Source organism: Diuraphis noxia, unplaced genomic scaffold, assembly GCF_037042655.1.
Source record: "Diuraphis noxia isolate RWA-SAM2 unplaced genomic scaffold, SU_Dnox_SAM2 contig0001, whole genome shotgun sequence".
Lineage (NCBI taxonomy): Eukaryota > Metazoa > Arthropoda > Insecta > Hemiptera > Aphididae > Diuraphis > Diuraphis noxia.
Window position 1 is genome coordinate 88,419,624 of NW_028301711.1, and position 27,552 is coordinate 88,447,175.

General features: G+C 28.1%; 1 protein-coding gene and 1 long non-coding RNA gene across 2 annotated transcripts; one reads left to right on the forward strand and one right to left on the reverse strand.

The window, feature by feature from the left end:
* Positions 1-6,492: 6,492 nt before the first annotated feature.
* On the forward strand, positions 6,493-9,493 carry LOC149062359 (uncharacterized). The gene is made up of 3 exons (XR_016189780.1): positions 6,493-6,574; positions 6,654-6,799; positions 9,308-9,493. It is a non-coding gene; the product is annotated as an uncharacterized LOC149062359 (long non-coding RNA).
* Positions 9,494-11,802: 2,309 nt separating this feature from the next.
* LOC107170463 (uncharacterized) lies at positions 11,803-26,737 on the reverse strand. Its single transcript, XM_015520593.2, has 7 exons — positions 26,538-26,737; positions 24,425-24,695; positions 24,129-24,316; positions 23,528-23,664; positions 22,445-22,650; positions 15,029-15,792; positions 11,803-14,384 (listed from the first exon to the last, which is right to left on the reverse strand). The coding sequence occupies exons 1-7, from the start codon at positions 26,672-26,674 to the stop codon at positions 14,171-14,173; spliced, it is 1,917 nt and encodes a 638-aa protein (XP_015376079.2). The 5' UTR covers positions 26,675-26,737; the 3' UTR covers positions 11,803-14,170.
* Between the last annotated feature and the right edge of the window lie 815 nt (positions 26,738-27,552).

Genomic DNA, 27,552 nt, shown 5'->3' on the forward strand with positions numbered 1-27,552 from the left:
GCACCAACGACGCTAATACTGAAGAACGATTATCGACTATAACCCTGGTACCAGTGGCGTATTTTAGGTAATTTCTCGGGGTGATATCCAATGTTTAATATCCAAAATATAATATCCGAAAATATATTTACGAAATTTATTTTATCCGAAAAATATTTTAATAGAAACGTATTTTACCAAAAATTATTAAATACGAAAGTAAGATACACGAAAAATATTTTACCAGAAAATATTGTACACGAAAATAAGAAAGACGAAAATTTTTTAATCGAAAATATTTCAACCGAAACGTTTTTCTTTCGAAAAATATTTTATCCGAAAATTATTAAAAACGAAAGTAAAATACACGAAAAATATTTTATCAGAAAATATATTACACGGAAATAAGTAAGCCGAAAATATTTCAACCGAAACGTTTTTTTTTCTGAAAAATATTTTACCCGAAACGTATTTTCGACGAAAAATATTTTATCCGAAATTAATATTATTTTTAGGTGTACCAACTTAGAAATATAAAAATTCCCATTCCAACTTCAATTTCAATTTTTTGCTGACATCTTTAGTGCGAATCTTCTACAACCTTAACCATGGTTATTCTAAATAATAATTCGTTATCATAATTTTCATAATTTTTAATCTATGATTATTGATTAAGCGAATTTTGTATTTGTATGATTTTTTGGTTTTGTTATTATGCTTTTTAAAAGTAATCTAAAGATTCGTTACACCGACCATGTAATTGGAATCTGCATACAATTCTCTATCGATAAACTTTATTACCCAACCTATGTGGGATTAATCTCATCCACAAACAGATGACCACAATAATTCTTAATAGAGTATAATAAAACATAAAATGCAAACATAAAACAATGTTTAAAATTCTATAAGTATATAGAGGTACCTATTACCTAATATAACATACATCTTCTGTCATTTCCTAATTTACTCTACCTATTGTAAAGCGTTAGTAGATTTCAAGACATGTTATAATGTCATATTATAGTATTATAACAATATACATTTAATTATAAGAATTTTCGACACCTTGGTATATATATTATATATCATACATTTTAATGATTGAAATTCAAAGTTTATAAATTATAATAAACAATTGTTTATGTATAACACTCTTAAATAGATTTTAATTAGGTACCGTTAATAAGTCAAAATACATTTATTTTAATAATGACTCAAGTTTTAATGTAACAACACAATCAACGTTTTCATTCGTTCAATTGTAATAGTATTTTTAAGAACCGTATAATTTTAGAGCAACTAAGCACTATTAAGTATTTAGTTATAGCAATCAATAATAAATTAAGGTGAAATTTTCATATTAATAATTTAACTAATTTTGTGCAAATACTGCAAATGTAACCTGGTTACTATCGTGAGTAATCAAGAGTTAGTATTTGTTAGAAGAAATTCTTAAGTATTTATTCATAACTCATCACTCATCAGAATTCGGTCTGTTACTATATAGTATATATTATGCTATGCTTATGTATAAATTCAGTAAGTCCTGGTCAACTGTTGTAATGTAATAAATTCTAAGGAGTTAGACGTACTTTTCTAAACATATGTTTAATAACTTTACTATACTATAATCACTAATCATACCTATAATACATTTGGTTATTATTTCTATCTTATTTTCAATATAAAAACTTATTTTAATATAATATATAAATATTTTGTAATAAACAAATATATATTTAAATATTTTAAATTTTATACTAAATTGAAATCCACCTCTTGTCATAATCTAAAGTGTGTGGTCAGTTTCCATGCTGAATTTATTACCTAGGTACCACCATAAGATTGGTCTGTCACTAAACACCTGTATAAGCTAAGTTGTCTTTAAGTAGGTATTAATAATACATATAAACATATATTTTGAATCATAAAACGAAAACTTAAATACTTAAATAATTTATTTTATTTATATTAATAAATACATAATCCGTATTTTCAAGGGTCATCTTATATTTTAATATGTATCCACTAGGTATTATAATAATGTATTGTATAATAATATAAATAATAAATAGTATAATACAATGTTTTTGAATCCACCCAGGCGCTAGCATAGAGACATAGTTAAGGTAACTTATTTAGTACTTTAATAACTAGTAAGCATAGATAAGTTTAATTATTCAATATTTTAGCCCTAGGGAGCTTGGGATTCGGAGCCGGTAGGCCAAGGGAGATAACCACTATACTTGGTATTTAAGTGGTAAAAATCTGGACTGTAAAATATGTAGACTGACCTACTTGAGGTGGTGTTTCAAAGCAAGTCGAGGGATATTTTGGTTTTTTTTGTTCGAAGCGTAGCAAAGCGAGTGAGTGGCTGCGCAGATATTTATATAGTAAATAATTTACGATTTACATTCCAGAATTGTACCGTTCAAATTTGCACCTTCCAGAATTATATTGGTTTTTAATATAGGGAGAACGTTATTATTGTTACCTATACTTAAACTTTTCCTCTATAAGCAGTACCGGATCTACAAATTATACAACATAATATTAGCGCCCCTAAAAGTCACCAAATCATAAAAATGATGAGTTTCAAATTTGAAATTTGCGCCCCTCTATGATAAGCGTCCGAGGCATTGGCCCCGGATCTCCCCCCCCCCCTAGATCCGGTACTGTCTATAGGTTAAGTCACAAAATTGAAATTTTAAGCGCTCATAATAAATTAATACAGTTTATAGCAGGTATGCGTTGAACGCATAGAATCAAATAGGGGGTCTTAAGGGGCAAGCCTCCAAAAATTTCCTACATTTTGTTTTAAGCTTATTTAATATTATCTAAGTGAGGCTTTAGCCCTCATACCCCCCAAGGCCCCAAATCCCAAACGCTATTTGCGCAAATTTGAAACGGCTATAACTTCTAAAATAATAGTTTCGGGCATATTATTTTAACACCACCATTTTCAGTTTCCATATTTTTCAATATTAAAAATCGCGAGAAGGTTGGTGTTAAGACGTGAATTTATTCCAGACCGTTTTTTGAAGGAAAAACAGGTCACATGCCCTTAAATGATTAATTTTAATTCGCCGTCGCCCGTCAAACGTCATATATTATGCACGTATAATGAGTAGAGTTTCAATTCAGTATCCACTAGAGTTCGCTGATGCGAAATCATCCTAAAAATAATTTTCGGCAAAAATACGGTTCGAACATTTTTTTTTTTCGACAAAAATACTTTTCTGACTTAATATTTTTCGGATTAAATTTTTTCGTTGAGTATAATTTTGCTTAAATATTTTTTGGAAGAAATATTTTCTTGTATTTTATTTTCGGACGTTACATTTTTCGGCAAAAATACTGTTCGGATAAAATATATTTCGGCAAAAATACGGTTCGAACATTTTTTTTTCGACAAAAATACTTTTCTGACTTAATATTTTTCAGATTGAATTTTTTCGTTGAGTATAATTTTACTTAAATATTTTTTGGAAGAAATATTTTCTTGTATTTTATTTCCTGACGTTACATTTTTCGGCAAAAATACTGTTCGGATAAAATATGTTTCGGCAAAAATACAGATCTGTTAAAATACTTTTCTTATGATATATTATTTGGAAAAAATACTTTTAGTCAAAAATACTGTTCGGCCGTTTTATTTTCGAATATTATACGCGTGCCCCCACGATATAACTAACATGAGACCAGCTCTCTTCATGATTAAACCGTATCTAGATAGATGGCGCTTTTCGGTTATTATCGATTTTATAATTCCAGTATTCAAATGTACCTATATAAAAATGGTAAATATTATAAATCGAATTGTATTATTTTAATTTTATTATTATTAACTGTATTAGTCCAAGCAGCAACAGTGAGATTTTAATTTAATTTTGTTAATTAAGAAATTTATTGTGACAAATTTGTAACCAAGGCTAGGGTTTTCATGTTATTGTCCGCTCTTAATATATTGTTACAATAGCAGTTGAAAAATAAAAGAAATTCATAGTCAAAATTCTTTTTTATAAGCATTCAAAGTTTGAATTTTGACTAAATACGTAAAAATCACGAAAATTCACAAATTATTTTAAGCTAGAAATGCATAAAAAAATTTCATTTTATATCTAAGATTTGAAAATTTAATACAAGATTCCTTACAAGTTTTTCAATCTTTATCACAAATAAAAAGTCCACCGGAAATTCAAATTACATTTTTATGAGCATTTGAAATTTAAATTTTTACAACATTGGATTTTCACTTTTAGCGATTTCCTTATTTTGGTGTAACACTAAAACAAATGACCGCAGATACTTGAATTTTGACTGAATGTTTATATAGGCATTTTATATATTTTATAAAATTTTCAAAATATTTAGATTTGGTTTGAGCTGTTTACTGACATTTTAATTTTTCAACTTTTTTAGTTTTTTTTTTCTATAATTATTGATAAAAAATTATTTGTTCGTTAGAAAAGCTTGAAAATGTAATACAAGGCTCATTACACATTGTAACAATAGCAGTTAAAAAGTATTAAAAATACATAGGTACAATTTTTTTTTATAAGCATTCAAAGTTTGAATTTTGACTAAATACGTAAAAATTACGGCAATGTTCAAATTATCTTAGATAGAAATTCATAAAAGTTTTTATTTTTAATTCTAAGATTTGAAAATTTAATACAAGTCTCCTAACATATTTTGACAATAGCAGTTGAAAAATAAAAGAAATACATAGTCACAATTGTTTTTTATAAGCATTCAAATTTTGAATTTCGACAACATATTATGTAAAATCACGAAAATTCGTAAATTATTTTATGCTAGAAATTCATAAAAAATTTTCCTTTTATATCTAAGATTTGAAAATTTAATACAAGGCTCTTAATATATTTTTGCAATAGCAATTGAAAAATAAAAGAAATATATTCACAATATTTTTTTATAGGCATTTAAAGTTCAAATTTTGACTAAATACGTAAAAATTACGTCATGTTCAAATTAAAACATATGTAAAAATCACGAAAATCACGAAAATTCGCAAATTATTTCAAACTAGAAATTCATAAAAAATGTTCTTTTTAAATCTAAGATTTGAAAATTTTTAATAATCTATAATATATCCTAGGCAGATAAACCGTCTTCGCTCAGAATCGTTTTTCGTATACAATGATTATCATTGAATGATATAATATCATTAGATTCAAATTTAATTCCATCCATTACAGTAACCCACTTGTAACCTACTGTACAGCAGAGTGACATCCACGACTTACCCGCTTTTTTATTAATTATAAACCACCAATAATAAAACAAAACTTTAACCATTTTTAGTAACATTATAATAATTAACAATATTTTCTATGATATAAAACTTTGTTTTTATATTACGAAATAAAAGGTATATATAACAGACGTTTAATTTAAACATCTTAACTAATCTATAGGTACTACATCTAAACTTAACTTTTAGGCGACGCAGGCTCTGGGTGGACTATACCAGCGTGGCACCGTGTTATTAAATATATAATTATCAAAACTGTTTAATATTTATAATGATTAATGATGACTATAAATTATAATAACCACAATGGATAAATACCGCATACCATAATACGATGTACAAAAATATCACTATAATTTTTTATTTAACATAAAAATACCACCATGTCATGTTTGAATAAATGCTATTTGAATTATTTTATCTATTTTGAGTATTTTGTACTTATTGATTACTTGTGGGGACTTTTTAATTGTGTTGTTTTGAATTATACCCTAATATTGTTTGAGCCGACGTACGACGTATATGCTTTGCCACACACTACACACACACAAGTCACACAAAGTCATATATAATTGTCACTATTTTTGTATTAATTGTGTGATTGTGAATTATTATTATATGATGTATGTAGTAGAGCTCTGCATGGTCCTGCTCGGACCGGTCTGGACTGAACCGGACTGGACCGCGGTCCGGTCTAAATCAGTCTTTTACATTAAACGCCATTTAAGTCCAGTCCATTGCGGTCTGATTTTCAATGTTCATGGTTTTTTTTTAGTTAGGCTAAGTAATTAACACATTGGTCTGGTTCGGATCGGTCCAAAATTTAAAAATATTAAATCGGTCTTTTTCTGTATAAGTTTTAGAATCACGGTCTGGTCCAGTCTGGTTTGGTTTTATCTAATCAATGTTGTCAGAAAAAAAAAATGAATTTGTATATTTTTAAATTAGTTAATTAGAATTTAATATATAAATTAAAATATACGAAGTAGGGAAATCCCAGACTTGTATCCAATATTATTCACTATTAGTTCTATATGCAATACGAGTATACGATTACGTAATACAAATGCAATATCTAATAACTAAAATAGTAAAATATATTAATATAATTCTTAAATAGTTAAATTATCGGTATTTCCAGAACCGTTGTGTCGTCGACGACCGACGCCCCAACGGCGACCGAAATTAATATAAGTCGGTACCTATGTTATATCGAACACGATTGTTTACTGTTTAGTGGTTTAGTCTGTCAAGTGACAATAAACTTGTAAGTTTTCGCCGTTTTCGGTCCTCTATCTTGTTCGGCAGATGTAAGTAGGTATTTTCATTTAAATTTAAATTAAAATCAAAATGTCAATAACTTTGTTAATTGTTATTGATTTATAATATACAGTCTCGAGTGGCGAGTGCAAGACTGCAAGGAAAAGTAATTATTACCTACGTGTCTACGTGCGACGTACCTACTACCTGCCGTGTGAGCCTGTGAGTTGCTGAATGCTGATGAGGTTTTGTTGAAAATATACAGGTTACAGCACACAGGTAAATACAAATATTTATATTTTAAATGTTGATACTTTGATAGGTGGGCACATTTTATTTTTTTCAATACTAAGTATTTAAATAAGTGATCAAGTCATCGTGAACTAAGTACTAAAAATATAATATGTAAATATTCTATCGATGGCTGAGAAGTGAAAGGCCAAAAGTTAAGTCAAATGTTTTAAAAATTGTTCTAGAAACCATTGGGTTTTCTTTTTCATATCGCAAAATATTAGTTTTAAGTCAATATCAATATCATAATAAAACACGTTTTTGATACTTAAATGTGTTTTTAGCGTAAGGGTTTTTAAGTGAAAAATATTATAAGAAGTCCTTTATCAATAATAAATACAATAAATATCTTAACGTGATCTAACATTCTAAGATTAATAATATATCTGGAATATTCATACAAAAAACTTGGCAAAGTCATTTCAATCACTGATTTTAGGTTGATATGTCGTTGTTGATTATTAACTCATTAACTGTTTATTGTTTATACTTTATACCCACAATATAACATAATAATGTTTTCTGCAATTATTACTATCTTAATATTATCTATTATAACTTGTTGAATTTATAATAATATTTAAAATTTAAATATTTTTACTTTTTACTTTTTAATTCAATTATAATAACAGTAGTTATATTTTGTTTTTTTACTTGCTTGATTTTTAATAAAATAAAATAAAAATATATATTATATATTTTATTTTATTTACCCATTTAACAGTGCATTAAGAGCTAATTTTTACTAAATTCAGTACTCTCTGACATTGCTTTGTGTTAATTTTTTTAATGACATATTGTATAGTAACATTTTTCTCGTTTGTATATTTTAAAATTAATATTTTTTAAATTAGCATAAAATACCTAACGAGCGGTTTTCGTAGATCAAAAATTTCCAATATTATTTCTTCTTTAATACATTAGTCTTAAGTTTACTTTAATTATTAATATCATTAATACGGTTGTCTTTACTCGCTACTTGCTACTCACTATTTATCAATATTCTAACTTTTTTAAATGTTCTCAATTTTATCATTTATTTCATTAATTTCAAAACAAAGTAAAACACAGGTGAACCCAGAGTTTAACATTTGAGTGTGCACTTGTTTACTAACCTATGTCCAATCTTTCAAAAAACTAATATTTAATAAATGTTTAATTGCCTGATATTATTAATTATTGTTATTTAATTTAATTTTTTTTTTATATATATTATGGTATACCTTGGCACACCCGGCACACTCCGTAGATTCGCCTATGAAGTAAAAACTTATGATTCTCTCATTTTTAAAGTGTTTAGATTACATATTCTAAATGTTTATAATCATTTAATGTTTGTATTTATTTATTATATACAATATATGATTGTAATAAATATTAAAAAGAATTTTTATTAATATTATGTTATAACTTGTCAGTAATACATAGTTTAAAAAACGCGGGTAAGTGGATGTCACTCTGCTGTACAGTAGATTACAAGTGGGTCACTGTAATGAATAGTGTTAAATCTGAATTCAATGATATAAGATCATTGTATATTAGTTTAGGTACGAAAAACGAGAGTTTGTCAACATATTTGATGATATTAATATAATTAAAGTTTTTTATTTTACTATTAGCCATTTGTACTATAGTTGTTTAAATTAGTTTTTGCCAAATGTCAATACATGTATAAAATTAATGGTATAATAATAGGTATTTATGTATTATTATTAATTAATGTAGAATCATAATTTCATCTCAACGCAATCTGTATTAATCTATATTGCCATTATGTTAAAATAAAACTACTTTGTTTTTAACCCAAATAACTTAGCAGTTAATTTTGTATACTGAATTACTTGTATAATTCAAAGGAAACTACTGACTAGGATAGATAACCAAGCCCCTTATTGTATTATTTGTATTTATTTAGAAGCAAAATTAACTAATAGATTATTGTATAAATAAACCCTATGAAGTTATAAAACTTGTATTTTAGTGTGCCTATTTTCATACAGGGCCTTGCAAAACCTCAGAATAACATTGATAATATAATACTCAAACCTATTTAAATACTTTTATATACTTGAATAATGGTTTGTTTTACTACAATCTACATTATTATTAATACTTTATATAATTCCAGAGGTAGTTAAAACTAATATTATAATTTTATACTATTAATATTTAATTTGGAATAAAAGTACCATATTATTATTAATAATGTATTTTATTAAGATTGGCATTAACTAGGTTGAAATTACATAACTCCATAACTCCTATATTACAATATACCTACAAAGGGGTCCTCATTTGCTAGGTGTAAATGTATGCATTTTCATCACTTAAATGCTCTTGATATTTTTCAAAGCTATAATTTAAATTCTTAGGTGAAAAAAAAAATGTATAAATCATTTTCTAATTGTAAAATAGTTTTGTATATTTTGTTAATTATGATTTTCACAATATTTATGATAACTTACTAGCATTAATGTTTTTTTTAAATTATTTTAGAACTATGAATAACTCCCAAGAAATACGTGAATTTTTGGATTCAAGTTTTCTAAGTACTTCAACCAGTTCATCTAATAATCAAAATTTAAGGAACAGTACTCCAACACCAAATGACACAATTGATGATTCATCTAATTTTTCTTTTGCTTCAAGTTCTTCATCTTTAATAATTGATACTACTCCATTGTCAACAAACATAAATGTTTCAAATTCAAAAATTTTAATCAAACGGAAATTGTTAAATGATACTGGGGAGTATGTGTTGGTACCCCATGGGGGAAAAAGTTCAACTTGGGAAAAATTTCAAACAGTCATGTTCGTTAAACAAAATTTAGAAAACCTGGATTCTCTTGATGAAGAATTGACTGATTTTGTTGCATGCATCAATTGCAAAGAACTATATAGCAAAACCACAAGTACGGCTACACTGAACAGACACAAATGTGCCAGTGAATTAAAATCACAAAAAACAATCGACATGTATACTGAAGTTACAAACAAGAAAAAAAAAATAATACCAACCTATTTAAAAAATGAAACAATTGAAAAATGTGTTAAATTTTGTTGTTTGGATATTAGACCAATGTCTGCTATTAATGGTGAAGGTTTTAAGTGTTTTGGTCAATTTCTATTGGACACTGGTACAACGTTGGGAAGAACTGACATAACTGATATTTTGCCTCATCCAACTACTATATCTAGACATATACAAAAAACTGCTAAGGAAATAAGAAATGAGCTTTTTAAGTATATATGTGCTAGTATAAAAAAAAAGTTGTGTGCATCAACTTGTGACATGTGGACAGACAACTATAGAAAAAACAGTTACATGTCAATAACATTACATTATATTGACAGTAATTGGGAACTTAATAATCGCCTACTTATGACTGGCCAATTTCCCAGTTATGAAGCAAAAACTGGTGAAAATATAAAACGGTTTATGTGTAATTTTTTTTTTCAAATATCTGAGTCAGCAACTGAGTTTAATGGTGATTTGATGTCCTGTGTCACATTTGTAACCGACCAAGGTTCAAATATGTTAAGCGCACTTAGAAACTACAATAGATTGAATTGTTGTGCTCACTTACTAAACACAGTTTTGAGAAATTTGTTTGACATAAAATTTTTAGAGCAAGAAGAAGAATTTGGGATTAAACCATTAGAACCCATTTTAACATTAATGGTTGAAAGTAAAAACTTGGTTAAGTATATGAAAAGCTCTGGAAGGAATTGTGAGCTTAGCAAAGGACTTGTGCAAGAGGTGGAAACAAGGTGGAACACTCGACTTTTAATGTTTCAGTCAGTTCATAAAGCACTTCCAGAAATTATACTAATACATGGAGAACACTTTGGTCGGATAAAAAATATTAATACTGATTTACTTGAAAAAATTATTCAGTTTTTGGATCCTTTCAAGAAAGCCTCCGATGATCTTGAAGGTGACAAATGTCCAACTATCTACAAAGCAATTTTATACCAACAATTACTAAAAAAGCATTTAAAAAAGTATGCTGATTTTCAGATCAATATGTGTAACAGTGATGAAGAACCTACTACTAATTCTATTTTACATATATTAGGTAAACAAGGATTAAAACTCATGGAATCTAAATTCCAATTGTCTGATGAACATGAAATTGCTGTATTTTTGTCACCAAAATTTAAATCATTAAAAATGTTTAGTGAAAATGATAAAGCTCGCATCCATCAAAATATTGAGTTGAAACTATCGCAGATTGAATTAGAAGAAAATAGTGAACTAAGTAATATACTACCACAAGAAAGAGATATTCCTAAAAACCTTTCAGGAAGTACACCGTTCTCAGAATGGGAAGATGCATAAAATGATTCCGAACATTTCGAAAATGTCCCCAGGTTTAAAAAAGAACTGGAAGAGTACAAACAAAAATACTTTGAGTTTGATGTGAAAGAAGATAATGTATTAACATTTTGGAAAAATCAAATGTTTAATTTTCCATACCTATCCATGTTGGCTAAGCAAATATTTGCTATTCCAGCAAGTAGCGCCAGTAGCGAACGATCATTTAGTACTGCTGGAAGAGTTGTTGAAGAGCGAAGGAGTTGCTTTAGTGGCTCAACTGTGGATGCAATTTTATTTTTAAACAACCATTTCAACAATTTAAAAAAATAAAGTTTCTAATTTATTTATAAAATTCAAATTTCAAACATGTTTTATAGTAGGTTTAGGTTCTGTAAATACAATACACATAGTATGTATTAGTACATCATACTAAATTAATTATATTATGTTTCTAAAGTTTTCAGATCTAAATTTAAACAATATATGCTGTTAATAGTAAATTGATATAAAACTATTACATTTTTATTTTTAAGATGTTTAGTTTGATATATTATGTTATTAATTATTATATTTGAATAATACAAGTTATTTATTTTGTATTCACAATTTCAGTTATTATTTATTAAGTTAAATTTATATAGTAATATACTAATATAACATCTATGTCCTATGATACTAAAAAAGGATGTGTAAATAAGCTTTTTTTAGTGGCATATGGTTTATGATTGCAGGACTAACGATATTTCACTTAGTAACGAATCATTAGGTTTTAATATCAATGAATTTGTACTAAGTTAAATTTAAAACAATGAGTACTTATAGGTACTATTAATTTTAAAAAAAAAATATGGATTTTTATTATTACTAAGTAGTACGTATTAAAATGTTCTGGTCATATTTTCTGCTACTGAATAAAAATAAATCAGTATCAGTACTCCAAAAAAAAAAAAAAATAACTGTATAATTAATTTTTTTTGTCAGGAATATTGACAACATACATGTTTTTTTAGAAGACATTGGAGTCTATTGCCAGTTGACTACATCTATTACTGTAGAGTATAGACAGGATCTACTTGGTTGGCATGACAACTTAATTATTATTTAGTTATTATAATAACTTAACACATTAATTATAATGTGCATATAACAATATGTTAATCATATACATTAATAACATACAATGTTAATCAATATTACAATATTAACAAGAGAAACAAGTTATGCTTAAAATATATTTAAAATAGGTGGGTAAGTGGTATAAGGTATAACATTGGGAAGTAACAGTAAGTAGTTATGTTCTAAATGTTCTAATTATTATACTGTAGTCTGTAGTTGTCTAAGTCATACATTTTTTTTTCAGTTTTAATTTAATTTTGTGCCTTTAATAATTAAGTCCGGTCCTGTCCGGTCCAGTCCTGCCTAATACCTTTATAGATTGGTCTGGTCTAGATTTGTCTTCAATAAAAAAATTGTTTGTAGTCAAGTCTCCGGTCTTCTATCGAAAATTTTTTTTTTTATTGGTCCGGTTTGGTCTTTTTTAAAAAATTATAAATATTTCGGTTAAGTCTGGTCCAGTTGCATAGCCATACATATTGGTTCGGTCCAGTCTCTGTCTTAAATATTCTCCATCGGTCCGGTCTGGTCCCTGAAATTGTGGACCATGCAGAGCTCTAGTATGTAGATCACGCCCAATGTGTTATCGTAAGCCGCCGCGTCGTCTGCGGTGAATATCATTAACACGGCCGCCGTGACATTTTTTTCTTGAGCCAAACGTTATAGCAGCAGTATCGGCGCGCGCGCTTTTATACATCATCACAATTCACAATATTAATATTATAATTATTTTACTTTAATAGTAATTAATCTGTTGTTTTTTTTACATGTTAGCTGCAGGCTTAAAGAGCCAGTTCCTTTGAATATATTTTTTATTATTATTGTGCGCCATGAAGGCTATTTGTTTGCTCATCGTTATTAGATTATTGTAAATCTCGCCGAGCTAATCGCCAACTTTATTTTACTTGTGTGTTGTGTGTAAACATCATTTTTTGTATATTATGACATTATTTAAAATTTATAACACGGGACCAGCTGCTGGTCACAAAAAGTTTTATTTTATATTATTTTTTTTTTATTATACATGTTTAGTTGTTAGGCCAAAGGGCCGTACATTTATTATCATTCTGTTGGACCAGAAGGGGCGCTTTTTGTATTAATATTAAAGCTATACGGCTACAGCTCTAATAGCTGTTATTATATTATTATTATACATTTATACTTTTATTCTGTTGGACCAGAAGGGCCAAAATATTATATTTTTATTTGTCAGCCACAAGGGCTGCACATTTATAATTTATATTTATCTTGTTTAGCCATGGTTTTAAATATTTTTTTTTAACCAAGGTTCTGATTTATTATTATTATTTTTGTAAAATCTTGATGTTGCTGTGATTTTTATATATTTTCACAGTTGACTGCGACTCACACAGTCATCGGTTCAGTTCATAGCATAGTGCAAAAAAAATTTGTGTGGTTCTACACTTCTACAGTTCTACGTGATCACCAAATCCCCAATCTGTCGTCGATTACGTCATCCATTTTCCAACTAGATCCCACTCCACTGGGAGTGAAGACCGCACATGTCTCCTCTTGGAGAAGCGGGGTAGTATCATATTGTATATTGTGATATATATATATATATATATATATATATAGATATAGATAAATAGTTCACATGATCTCTCTACAACCCAATTGTGATAACTGATAAGCATTGACGAAGTCCTAGAGGTCGTTTCAATGAAAAAATGCAAAAAAAAAAAAAAAATGAAACAATATATTTTGATTCCATCCGTTAACGACGTATAACTAAATTTATTTACAAGCGTGGTTAATATTTTCGAAATTGGATTAATGTTTGAAAAATAAATACGTCCGAGAGACAACAGGATTTAAACGGAAAAAAATACAACATTAATAAACGCGACAACAGTCAACAGCGTATTACATGGGCATCACGTGATAACATGTTCATTTTCGTGTTACTTCGTATGAAACTTTTCAGCTGCATAAAGAGGACAATCTAAAGTCCGGTGAAAGTATTTCTTAAATTCTTCGTCGTTTATATCTTTGAAACTGACATTTTTACTACTACACACACGTGATGTAGTTGGTGGTGTATCGCTGGCACCTTGGAACTTATCGATATATTTCAAAACCCATTGGTTTTCTTCTTCGTAACGTTTTTCTAAACACCTGTAACGGAACCAAATAATTCAGTTTAGTGCATGCTTCACAGGTAAGATCAACGACGGCAGTGGCGCATTAATTTTAAATTATTAATGACTTATTGTTGCCGTAAAAACAAGAAAAGTTAATTTATATGTTTGATTTTATAAAAATAAAATAGATGTAAATAATAATTATCAAAAATGAAATGTGAGAAAATCATATTTTTAAAATTTTTTTTATAAAGCTTATTGACTACTTTTCATTTTTATTAACAGCAAGAAGAGCCCCAGTTTGGAATTTTTCACTTGGGTTCCTTATCATCAAGTTGTGCCACTGAACGTATTGTTATACGATTTACAGTAAAAATCTAGCACGTTGATAATAATATATATGGTAGATGCATGCGTGTAGCTATGTTGGTGATTGTCAAGCCCTAAATAGGGAGGGGATGAAGTAGGCCAAAGTACAAAAAGGGTTTTGATTGTTATCGACTTAAAACTGTATGAAAAAGTTTAACACAATTTATGTGTTATTATCATAATTACAAAGTGACTGCTATGTATTATTAATTATTATATGTCACAGGTGTCAGGTACTACTTAACAACAATTTAAAAATTTAGTCTGCTCGCATATTATCATAATTATTTCGATGTGTTGAATACTCACCTCGGACAGAGTGAAGACACTTGACCACCGACCGTCGATAGTTCGTTGTTGGATGTTAATGTGCTAGGATCAAGGGCGGCAATGATTTTCGCGTGTCTGTTAATGGTTCCATCCAGATCACGTGCTAAGAACTCGTCTTCCTGTTCGGACGTGGTGGACATCGAGTCACCGGCGGGCACCTCAAGCTGCTCCCTCGGTCCGCTGTCTCCGCCAACATAGTTGTTTTGGATCCAGAACACCCGTTGCAGCACGTCGTCCAGTCGGCTGTCCATCGGTTCGAAATACTCGAACAACTCTGTCACTAAAGCTGTTGGCGATAGTCGGCCGCCACGTGGCCGTCCACGACGCCGGCGTCTTCGGTGGCGGTGGTGCTGACGTTGGTGACGGCGGCCTGCATCGTGGTCGTCGCTTTCGTTCGATTCTTCTTCTTCTTCTTCTTTGCAGTCCTCGTCATCAACTTCGCACTCTCTTTGGCCGCCGACACCGCCGTCATCACGTACTAGAAGAGAGTACGACGGCCGTTGGCTGTCCTTGCCCATCATCAATTCGCACGCATCGTCCACCGTTTGGCACGTCTCCCGCCATTCGTCCGCCATCAATCGCAACGTCCTACGCGCCTCCCGCAACTGCACGCGCCCGGCTTTCAACGTCCTCATGGCGCTCGCAAGCTGCTCCGTTCTCGCCGCCTGCGTTTCGCACAACTCGCGTTTTTTATCCGAAACGATGGTACACGTCTCTTCGATCGTGTTTTCCGCGTTCGTCAACTGCGTGGCCAAATCAAACGTTGACATTGTGATAATTAGTATTACTTTTATTATTATTGTTATCTGCATCCATTACTATTGTTTGATATATGTAATATAGATTATAGATATAGTAGCCTATTCACAAATACAACCACTAAATTCATATAGGCATAACGTTTTTTTTCACAAATCATTTTAAGTTTTAATTAATGACCTCATCTAAGCTTACACATTTTCTTCGTAGGTACAAATTCTTTTACACCTTACCAAGCCAAGTTCAATTTCTCTCCTACACATATTATCATCATCAATAAATATTGAATGTGATTATAACCACCGGGAGACATGCGTAAAGTAAATTTTTCGTACAATACTATACGTTGCATAAGCCACAATAATTGTTAGTTGTTACACAAATACATTACGTAACCTATACTCAACCATACATACTTAATACATTTTCACTTCTCTTCATCTCAATATAAATTAAATGTCAATAATTATTTTATGCTTTAAAATTAAGCACCTATAGTATTATATATCAATGATCACTCTCAAATTTCACGCCACAGTTCATTTTTTATTAGTTAGCTATATAGACTCATATCTAAGTCATAGTATTTAGTATTTATAATGTTATCATAAATCGATTGTATATTTTTATCTTCTAAATCCGTTTAGCATTCATTTTTGTATAGAAACAAATATTTACTACCTAGCCATAATCTATATAGATACTACATATTATACATATAAAAATCAGCCCGTGTCCAAGTCAATGATAACAACTACAAAACTTTAAGTATTTTTTAACTTAAACTATATTTACCCTCATCCTTTATTAAAGCATAATTAATTATTAAATAAATCCTCACAGCCTATTCCTTGTATACATTTCACAATATTTTTAAAATATTTTAATTTTTCTATTCATAAATACTTTTTTAATTATAATACGAATTATTTGATCGATATTTAACTTATTAGAGGAATCAATGTTTATGGTACATTAAATCTTTATGGAAAACTATGGAAACATTTTACCAAGAAATAACATTTTTCTGAGACCCCCTATTGAGAATCACGGAAATAAAGAAACGATCTACATAAAAACAGGCGAGCACAGAGTTATCTGTATAAAAATACATTTATATTTATATGTTGTTTATGAATCAATATTTTACATGGATTTTTAACTTATTTTATAGACTTAAATTAAAACAATACTAGTCCTTAAGTTAAAACCTTTAAAACTAAAAAATTTCAATCGCAGTAAATTGGATAATATTCTAGTAAAAAATGCAGACAGAACATTACCAAAAAATGAAGAAAAAAAACGGCTGAGCATATTTTATATCACTTTCATATTTTTAATTACCCAAGAATGTTTGTACATGATGGAAATTTTATTAATATTAATCTTTGCTTCATATATTAGTAAAAAGTCGCTCTACGATAAGATATTTGAGAAATCTAAATGAAACATTCATTTGGACACGGGTGATATAATATATTGTCTGATGATATTATTTTATTTTATTTCGAATATTGTATTATTGCAATTTAATTAAATCATATTTTTCTCTGCATACAGTTTTAAGAAATTATATTTATATATATATAATTAGTCAATTAAGTTGATATATATATATATATATATATATATATATATATATAAAAACTTAATTTATCCTAATTAATTAAAAATACATCAAGAACACTATACAATGTAAATAATGTACCTATAATCTATATGTTATATATATATATATATATATATATATATATATATATATATATGTGTGTGTGTGTTCATTTTGTGTTTACTATATATATTATATAATGATTACTCTGAGCTCGCCATTCAAAATATGGTAAGCTTAACGTTACTATAGATCGTTTCTTCATAGTATGGCGATCTTTGTACTCAACAGTTTTGACCCTATTTTTCCGATGTTTTCGGAATTCTGAAAAAAAAAATAATACATTTTGTTTCAAATAATTACGGATTAGTACTTTGAGTATTTTGTAATTTTTAATTTTTGTTAACTAAATTAATTCTAATTTACAAAATCATAAACTTAATACCTAGTGAAATACCAACAATTTCTAATATTTTTAAGACATATTAACTTACACTAAGCAATTTTTTACAGAAAATAAAATAACCACATGTCTACATCACCAATACAAAATGTTCACAAGTCAAGATAAAAAAAAATTAAACGTTTTTTCCACCATCATGATTTAGTTTTTTCAAAATTTACCAATACAAATAAATTATAATAAACATATTACCAGAGAAATCAGAGAATAAAGACGAAAAACCCTATATTATATGTATTAAAGACTTAATGATTCAAAAACTACAAACTACAAATATCTCGTTAGGTAGGAATTTTAATAATACGATTAACAATTAATTAGAAAACAAAATCGCACTTATCGTTGGTTCATTCATAAAACAGAAAACATAACCCAGAGACTGTGGAAATCTCCATACAACTTCTTAACTTTTCTAGCAGAAAAATTGCTATCAGCATAAACTTTGATAGACATTTTTGGAAGCATATTTTATCTAGTTCATTCTTTTGATATAATCTATATAACCTTCTAGTTATTGATTTCTGCTTTAGATTCGACATAAAAACTAATTTTGTAACTTACCAATTTCAGTGATGGAATGAAGCAAAAATAATTGAGTTTGTCATATCGATTAATCCAAAATTTGATTAGATTAAGTTACCTAGCTTACCTTAGCTTTCAAAAATTGATTAAAAAAACTTTTCAAGTTTGCTATTTATTATACGATTCGCAAAATATTTGGCTCATTTTAAGCTATTTAGAATTATTTCAAATATTTATTTTTTTCTTATGTTTTTTTGCATAGTTATATATAAGTATCTATATGTTTATGCTCAGTTAAAAAGTATGACAATTTAATACAAGATTCCACACAATTCAACACGTACTTGTTAAAGTGTTTTAAAAATATACAAAACATAATATGTACCTACCAACACATTTATTATTTTTTTTGTCAACGATTGAAGTTGTAGTTTTGACCAAATAGTAGATTGATTTAGAGAAATAAATTATTAACATATTTTGCATTTTATCATTGTCTAATAATGAAAAGATTTTAAAGTAATCTTTGTAATTGTTCATTGAATCATTTGTAAGTTAAAGGACATTGAATAATATTTTTACTGTAAATACTAAATCATAAAAAGTTTATGCAATATCCAGAAATTCAATTAACTTAAATTCTAAAGATATTAATATTATTGCTATCAATGTTCCATTGGTGCGTCGCGTCAAATCGTACAGTATGCCTGAAATTATGTATATTTACGGAATTACCCACCGCAATACATCGTTAATAACTATTTTTACAAAAATATGAGATCTGTTAGTTCGTGGCGTTACCAACTGCAGCAGAACAAAATTATACGTGCACGACGCAATTAAAGTGAAAAATAAAAAATTGTATATTCTTGTTTGATGGTGATATCTATACCTATACCTATCTAAGAGGCACATAGGCGCAATTTCAGCTTTTGACTTGGGGTGGGGACTATTCAAATATAAATCAAACAGACCCGGAGGCTATGACTATACTATAATAATTATAGTATAATTTAAACAGGCCGTTAATTATACGCTAGGATATTTTTACCGCCTTCAAAACACATTTTTATAGGGGGTAAAAATATCCTATATGAATTCACCTGGGTGGTAAATATATCCTAGTATAATTTAAATAAAGATTAATTTATCCCAGTATATTTTTACCCCCCCCCCCCTGTAGAACAATTTTACCGGGGGTAAATTTTATCCTAGTATATTTTTACCGGGGGTAAAATTAACTTAGTATATTTTTACCCCCCCTGTAGAACAATTTTACCGGGGGTAAAATTATTCTAGTATATTTTTACCGGTGGTAAATTTAACCTAGGATAATTTTACCCCCCTTATAATTTTACCGGGGGTATAAATATCCTAGGTTTTCTTTACCCCCGGTAAAAATATCCGGGGGTAAAAATCGCTTGTTACAGCGGCTCGTGTGCTCTGAAAGTGGGAGGGCGATATAAAATTGCTTATTTATGGAAAGTATCGAACACAAATAATATTAATAATAATAATTAATTTTAATCTGTTTAATAGTTTAATACATATAAATTATAAATGATTATATATATTTTAAATTGTCAACACCTTTTTATAGATAGAATTGATTAGAATTACGACCGCACAAAGTAAATAATAAATACGCAAGTTCGGAATCCGTGCATAACGGCCAACGGGCGATTAAAATCATCACCCCGGCGGCGGCAGTATTATTATTGTGTTCCCACTTCTTAGTTTTTGTATTCTAACCATAATAATGACGAGCGACTTTTAACATCGCCCAAGCATGGCGTGTGCTGCTCGCCGGTCCCGGCGAATTGTCATTGGTTATCGATTCTCAGAAGCTACAGCGTCAAATGATTTACAGTCAAATTCGTGTATAACGATGCCGTATATAACGATATTCCGGGTAAAACGATTCCAAGCAATGTATTTGGTTGGTTTTATATGTTACGTGTAGTACTTTTATTCGTATATAACGATATCGGTTATAACGATAATCCGGATATAGCGATGTTATTTTAAAACGAAAATTGGTTTTTATAATCACCTATAGCGATTAATAATACAGTATTGTAGTAGTAAATTTGATTTCGTCCAAATCGATAATTCTTAATCTTATTTGTAACAGATAATGTGTCTTGTACGACCGTACTGGATACAGCTAACGTTTCTTACTCGTTTAGTCACCGTTTTGATTGCTATCCGTTTAGACACGTTTCGAATTCCGTAGTTAATAATGTCAAATATTTCTAATTTTGTTAAAAAATCTTATTCAAATTATAAACAAACTACTATTAAAGATTATTTTTCAAACAAATCGTAAACATATACTCTATGTCTATACAGGTATATTCTGTACATTTATTAAAATTTATATAAAAACCTTGAATGTTAAAATACATATGTAATCTTAAATAACAGTAAAAAATGTGTTTAATAAATCAATTTTTCAAAAAAATTATTTTTTTTATGATCCGGATATAACGAAGTTTGGTTATAACGATCAGATTCCTTAGGTCCCTAGAAGATCGTTATAAGCGAATTTGACTGTATTTTTGAACTCCCATTATCTGATAATGTTTTCATAATATGTATTAGTTTAAATGTAGGAAACACAATTTTTATTTTTGACAATATTATACTAAAATATAAATGAGAAATTTAATATTTTACTTATAAATTGGTAATAAATGAATAATGATTATAATTCTAGAACGGGAGGCAATCGCCCCGCCGCCACTATAAAAATATACGAATTAAAAATAACTAGACATAAACGAACCAAAAGTGGTACAAAAATAACGAATTCAAAATTGAATTGCAACAGAATGCATAATCAAATACAACCCTAAAACGATAAACATAAAGAAAACTTTAAATCTAAAGAAAGAAATTACTTTTGTACCAAAATATCAAAATCGGAAATATAAAATAAACCAATAGATTGTTTAAGAAGCGATTAAAATTTGACAGTAAAAACCCAACCGGTAGGAAACATACCGACAAAGTCACACTATACAATTTTTGGAACGTAAATACAGTAATATCCCAAAAAGAATGGCAATAGCAACCATTAGTGAAATAAACATACAATGACGAGAATTGAACAAAATAAACTTAAATAATGACACTATCACCAATGAATTCAAAATAACCAACAACCAAAATACATAGTACAATCATAAAAATGTCTAATGAACAACGAAAGAAACTCTTAAAACTAATATAAACTTTAAGTACTTATTATTTATTAACATAAAATCTAATATAGGTAGATTAAACTAACGTAGAACAGTGTGAAAATTAATTTAAAACATACAAATCGATATTTAAACCAACATAAATAATTTACATTGTATAAAATAATAATCAGAGTTCTTCCCACGGTTTTTATGTAATAATAAAAAAAAATAATTGAAAGATAAAAAAATTTAATTTAACGCCACATCAGCGTTTATTAGATATAAACAAAAACTTCTGTAATATTATAACATAGAAAAGAAAAATAAATATATAATTTATATTTCATTAACTCCAGGTATCAGGATGATTATATAATTTAAAAAATGTTTAAAAAGTGCAGAAAAAGAACAAAATGTATTTTCATTATTAAATTAACCTTAAAGACGTTGGTTGATTGCCTAATGATTTAAAAAATTTTAACTTAATGTTTTAACAATAATGCCTATATTAAATATATTAATAATAAGATTTTATAAAATCATATTTTTAACGAAGGAAATAAAACAATTTTAGTACCTATACCTTCGTCAAATAATTGATTTTTCTAAGTATTATCAAATTATACTTTTAAAGTTTGATTAAATGTATTTTTAGTGTTTTTTCGAGTTACAGAAGCCAAGCTCTAATTAATTAACATCTACCAATAGTTTTTAATATTCAAAAATACCACCCGTCTATTAAGCGTTTAATTAATAAAATATTGTTTATTTTTATCCAATTACACTACTGCATATAAGACTGCATTAAATATAATAGTATGTATTTTATTAATTATAACATAAATATTACTTACGTATGATTCTATTTCCATCAAAAACCTAAACATGCATTTATTATTAAGGTCCATTTTAACAATTTGTTGCAAAATTTTTTCTAAGTTTTTTTCATCAGCAGCGTAAATTAAATGTTTAATAAATGTTTCTGCTTCAAGATTTAACGCTAACATTTCTGTATCGTCATCTTGTTGTTTTTCAGTGTCTTTAATATGTCTTGATTTTACTAAAATATGTTTGAAAATAAAATATTACAGCATTTTATCAAAACAGATTTTTTGACAAATTATTTCATCGGTTTTTAGAAATTATACTGCATGACTTTTAGATAAAGTTGGCGAAAAAAAAAACATTAAACGGAGCACTCGGATTGATTATATAAAGTTATGACTACTAGTTTTTACAGCCGTAGCCGTTATCCTCCAAAAATGAGATACTGTTTACCCCCAATTTCTATTTTCCATCAAAATTTTTTGTAATTACTCAGACTTGAGTTTTTAGTTAACTGATATAGATAGCTGATACCAGAATGTAATCATCCACCGATAAGCCCAAAATATGATCCTATCTCTTACTTTAATTTTAAAATATTGGAGGAAAATAGACATAATTTTAGTCGAAAATATTGTGGAAGAAAATATAAACCAACCTCTTTTGTGGAGAAAAATGGTATCTCATTTTTGGAGGAAAATGAAACCACCCATTTTGACTTCCCAACCTACCCAATTTGAATTGTGCTTGCCTAATTTGAGACTTGAATATACATATAGCATACATACCGCCGCGCGCCGTTTCAAGTAATATATAATAAGGATATACATAGGTACAGTGAATCTTGATATTGAATTGATCGCAGGGACAAAAAAATTCTAGTTATGGAAAATTGTATGCACATAAATACATATAATAAACTGCAGGGGTCAAGACATTCTTTCGAGTTATCGAAAATTCGACTTAAAAGTTAAATCACACTATATAATATTACATAATCTCATTCATAATTTATATTGTGTATTTCAACCAAATGTCTTATAATATAATCGTAGTCTTATCTCCAGTAACCGAATTAGTTATTTTTTAAATCTATATATTTTAATACATACACTTCTGTGAAAGAAATGTTGTCATTCTTAAATCTTCGTTCACCTGCCGTTCAAGTGATAATATATGATTTTTATAATCACCAGTTTGATCATTACTTGTTTTTAAATATGTTTCCAATCGCTCCTTAGCTTCCTTTCTGAATCAAGTATGCAATTATTACCTCCACTGAATATAAAACCCGTTAAAAATATAAAAAACTGGGCAACGCTCTGAGAGTCTATTATAGTTTATAGGTAATGGATGTGTTAAATTTGAATTCAATGATATAAAATCATTATAGAACTATGGAAGGTTAAAATCAATTTTGTCGACAAAATTGCATTTGAAAATGTTGTTGTGTGTATTGTATATAGTATAATAATATACCTACTATAAAAGTTTCAAGTAGGACCCACAAATACATTTTTTAAACTACAGAGAAATAACTAAAACCGTTATTGGTTTAAATATATAATCTCATCAAAATCTGAACTTTAAATATCCATAAAATAACGTGTTAATATATATATTAATATAATTTTTTTGTTTTTTTGGTCACAGTATGAACTACTTACGTGGAAACCTTGTTCTAAATTTATAGGTTAGGTTATAGGTTTATACCTGTATGTGTAAGTCCTTGTTACTTGTTCGGTAAGAACAGATACTAATTCTTTTCCTTTGTTCAGCTTTTCCATGTGTGAATTATAAATGTTTTGTATTTGTTGCCGCCGTTTAAGTAAATTTTCCACTTGTATTTTCAGTTGGTTTTGTTCTTCGAGTAACCTATTGTATTCGTGATTTTCGGTATTCTGCAAAACAATATAGTATTCGTTATAAAACGAACTGACCGGGCTTACAAAAATAAAAATAAAATAAACTTAATTCTATTATTGTGGTATTTAATTATATATTCATACAGTTGTCAATTTCGGAACGTCGACAATCTCCATTCTATTTCTGATTGTAAGTTTTTCCAGTTCAGTTTCTAATTGGACTATTTCTTTGTTCACTTGTGCTTCAATTTTTCTCTGTTCATTCAACTCAATTTTGGCCTGTTTAGTCTCGTGAATTAAACTTAAAAACTTTGCCCTGTACTTCTCATCTTTCTTTGTCTTTATTTTGGACTCCATCGCATTCAAATCAATCGTCAAGTTATTTCGTTCTTCTTCCAAGAACCTAATGGCCCATCTACGCAACCACACATTCCAACGTCAATAACCATCAGGGCTGGATTTAAGTATGTGATGGCCCCGGGCGTAAAACGTTTTTGGGGCCCTAAATAAGAGTGCAAAAAGTTCTTTATCATAAAATTGTCTATAATATTATAGTTATGCATTGCTGTATATAAGAACATACAAAATGTGGTGGCTTGCAGACTGCTAAACGCTGTTTGGTCGTTTTCATATTTTATTTATCATTTTCAAGGTACATTTTTAATTCAAGTACGTTTTGTGAGAGAGAGTTAAATATACGCCATGAATATAATTACCAATGTCAATATCATAAGAAATAATAGGTTGGTAATCCATGGCGAACCTAATGAGTAATTACAATCTATTATTCAATTGATTTTTTAACATAATGTGCTTTAAAATTTTTTATAAATAAAAATGACCATAGCAAGAATTAAAATACTAAAAAACCTATAACAGAAGTAAGAGTAGGTTTATCCGATAATATGAATGTTATATAGCTTGAAAATTCTCTTTACCGTTTACCTTTAATATTATACCTAATATACATTGGTTGGAAATATATTATATAAATAAGTATGTAGGTATAATTAAATAACTTGATTATAACTATTTAAATCTTAAATTTTATTTTAACTAATTTTAGGGAATAACTTAATTACCAATCCGCAGTCCGGAGGCCATCACATTGTTGTATGAACGCATAAATATATTTTAAAATATTATAAAGCTATCATGACCAGCAAGTTTTAATTGTGAATAGCACATTAATTAATAACTTAAGTATTTAAAAATCTCATCGTAAGTTTTTTTTTTTTTAATATGCATGCATTTACACAAAACTAATTGATATTCGTTAATAAGTAATAACATTTATTTAATTGATTATTATGAATAGTAAATTTAAAAAAGTGTAAATATAAATTCTTGAAAACTGACATTAAATATAATTAATTAATACGATACCCCAATCGTCTAATGTCTGATGTTACAAAATTAGATTTTTTGCTTGTATGTATTTGATCATAATTTTGCTAACTTTCTTTGAGTACCAAGATTATAAGAATAAGAATATCGAAAACAACTACTTAATAAATAACGATTATCATAAATCGACATCTTGGTTTAATGCTCGAATAACATGCGCAATCTTCAAATATGAAATTTTCTCATGATATAGGGTATTAGAACAATAATACGATATTTATTACTATAATATGTACTCAGAAACGTTAATAAATTACTATATTTTTGTTAATATGTAAAATTATAGAGTGAGAACATATTGTGGTGTTCCTAGACTGCAATGCACATTTCCACTCAGACAACCCTCATTAAATCCTGCCCTGATAATCATTATTAATAACTTACTGAAATAAACTATTATTAGCTATTTACATACAAATGAATATTCCACCATTATTACTTAATACAGTTATAACTTTTAACTTAATTTATAATACTGCTATAGTTGTTTGTTGTATCATTTAAGTGCAGTGACAAAAATAAATAAATTGTATTATCTCGTTCCCTATACTGATTTAGTATTACTTATTAATCATTACTACATACTATTTTAATTAAATAATTAACTATAATATTTTAATCTATTGTTATTATTGTTATACGATTAACCTACTCAATATAAGTATAATTCAATATAGCTATATATAGATTACTGCATCATTATTAAATCCGTGATGATTGTTTGTTTTAAACTTTAAACTCTTTATGACCTTTTCATTTTGAGTTCATCGTATAAAAATATTTACTGTTCAATATTCATAGTAATAATAAATTATAATAAAAATAAATGGTAAACACATTTTATTCTTACTCTTGACGTTTGGATGGATTAGCAGTTGTTTTGTTTTTTCTGAATTTGTTTCGTTTGTTTATATAACCATATTTAAGTATGTCAGCCTTTAGTATCTCGCTAGTGTTATCTTCTTGAGGTATTATGTTGTTTGCCATTGTGTATAGTGAAATTATACAGATTTTCTATTTAAACTATTTAATGAAAACAAAATACATAAAATAGTGAAATAACGGTTTAAAGTTTAAACGAAATATTCTGGTGAATAAAAACGAATAACAATATCATGCACGAAAAAATAAACTTTTGTCAGTTTGTTTTTTGACAAAACATATTATAGAGAAATATATATACATTTTTAGTCCCTCGTTACCAACGAATATACAAACATTCCCTGTGAAATTTCGTAAAAAAATTAACAACAGTTATTATGTTTTTAATCTTTTATCAATAGTTACTAGTATAAGGATTATAATATCATGTTTTTACATATCAATTATGCATGTATAATAGGTATTCAGAAGGACTATATTGATTATAATATATTCTATAGACTATACTACTATAGTACTTACCTAATACCTATTAATGATTATAATCATTATTTCATGGTAGTTTACTAGTATAGCTACAGCCTATCATTGCAGACAATACTAGCAAGTTTAAGCCTTTTAAAAGCCATGGCCCTCAAATTTAAAATTCAATTTTTTCGTGAAATCTAAAAATATTTTTTCGTTGTACATGCAATATGCATATTTTACTTGTAAGCAGATATAAATAATCAGCTGACGACCACCTACAGATTGAAAATCGTTGGTATCCAGGAGACAGAGATGGTAAACGGAGATATTTACCTCACCCTTTTTAAAGGCTGGTCAAATGTTTGATCCCGTCCAATTTCAGTTAAACTACAATCGTGATGATACAGCTGATGTATATCACTACGATTCGTGTGTATTGTGTATATCCCTTAGGAGCTTATGTATGATTGATGATTGTTTATTTTTTAGTACAATATTTATTTTTTTATGATTAA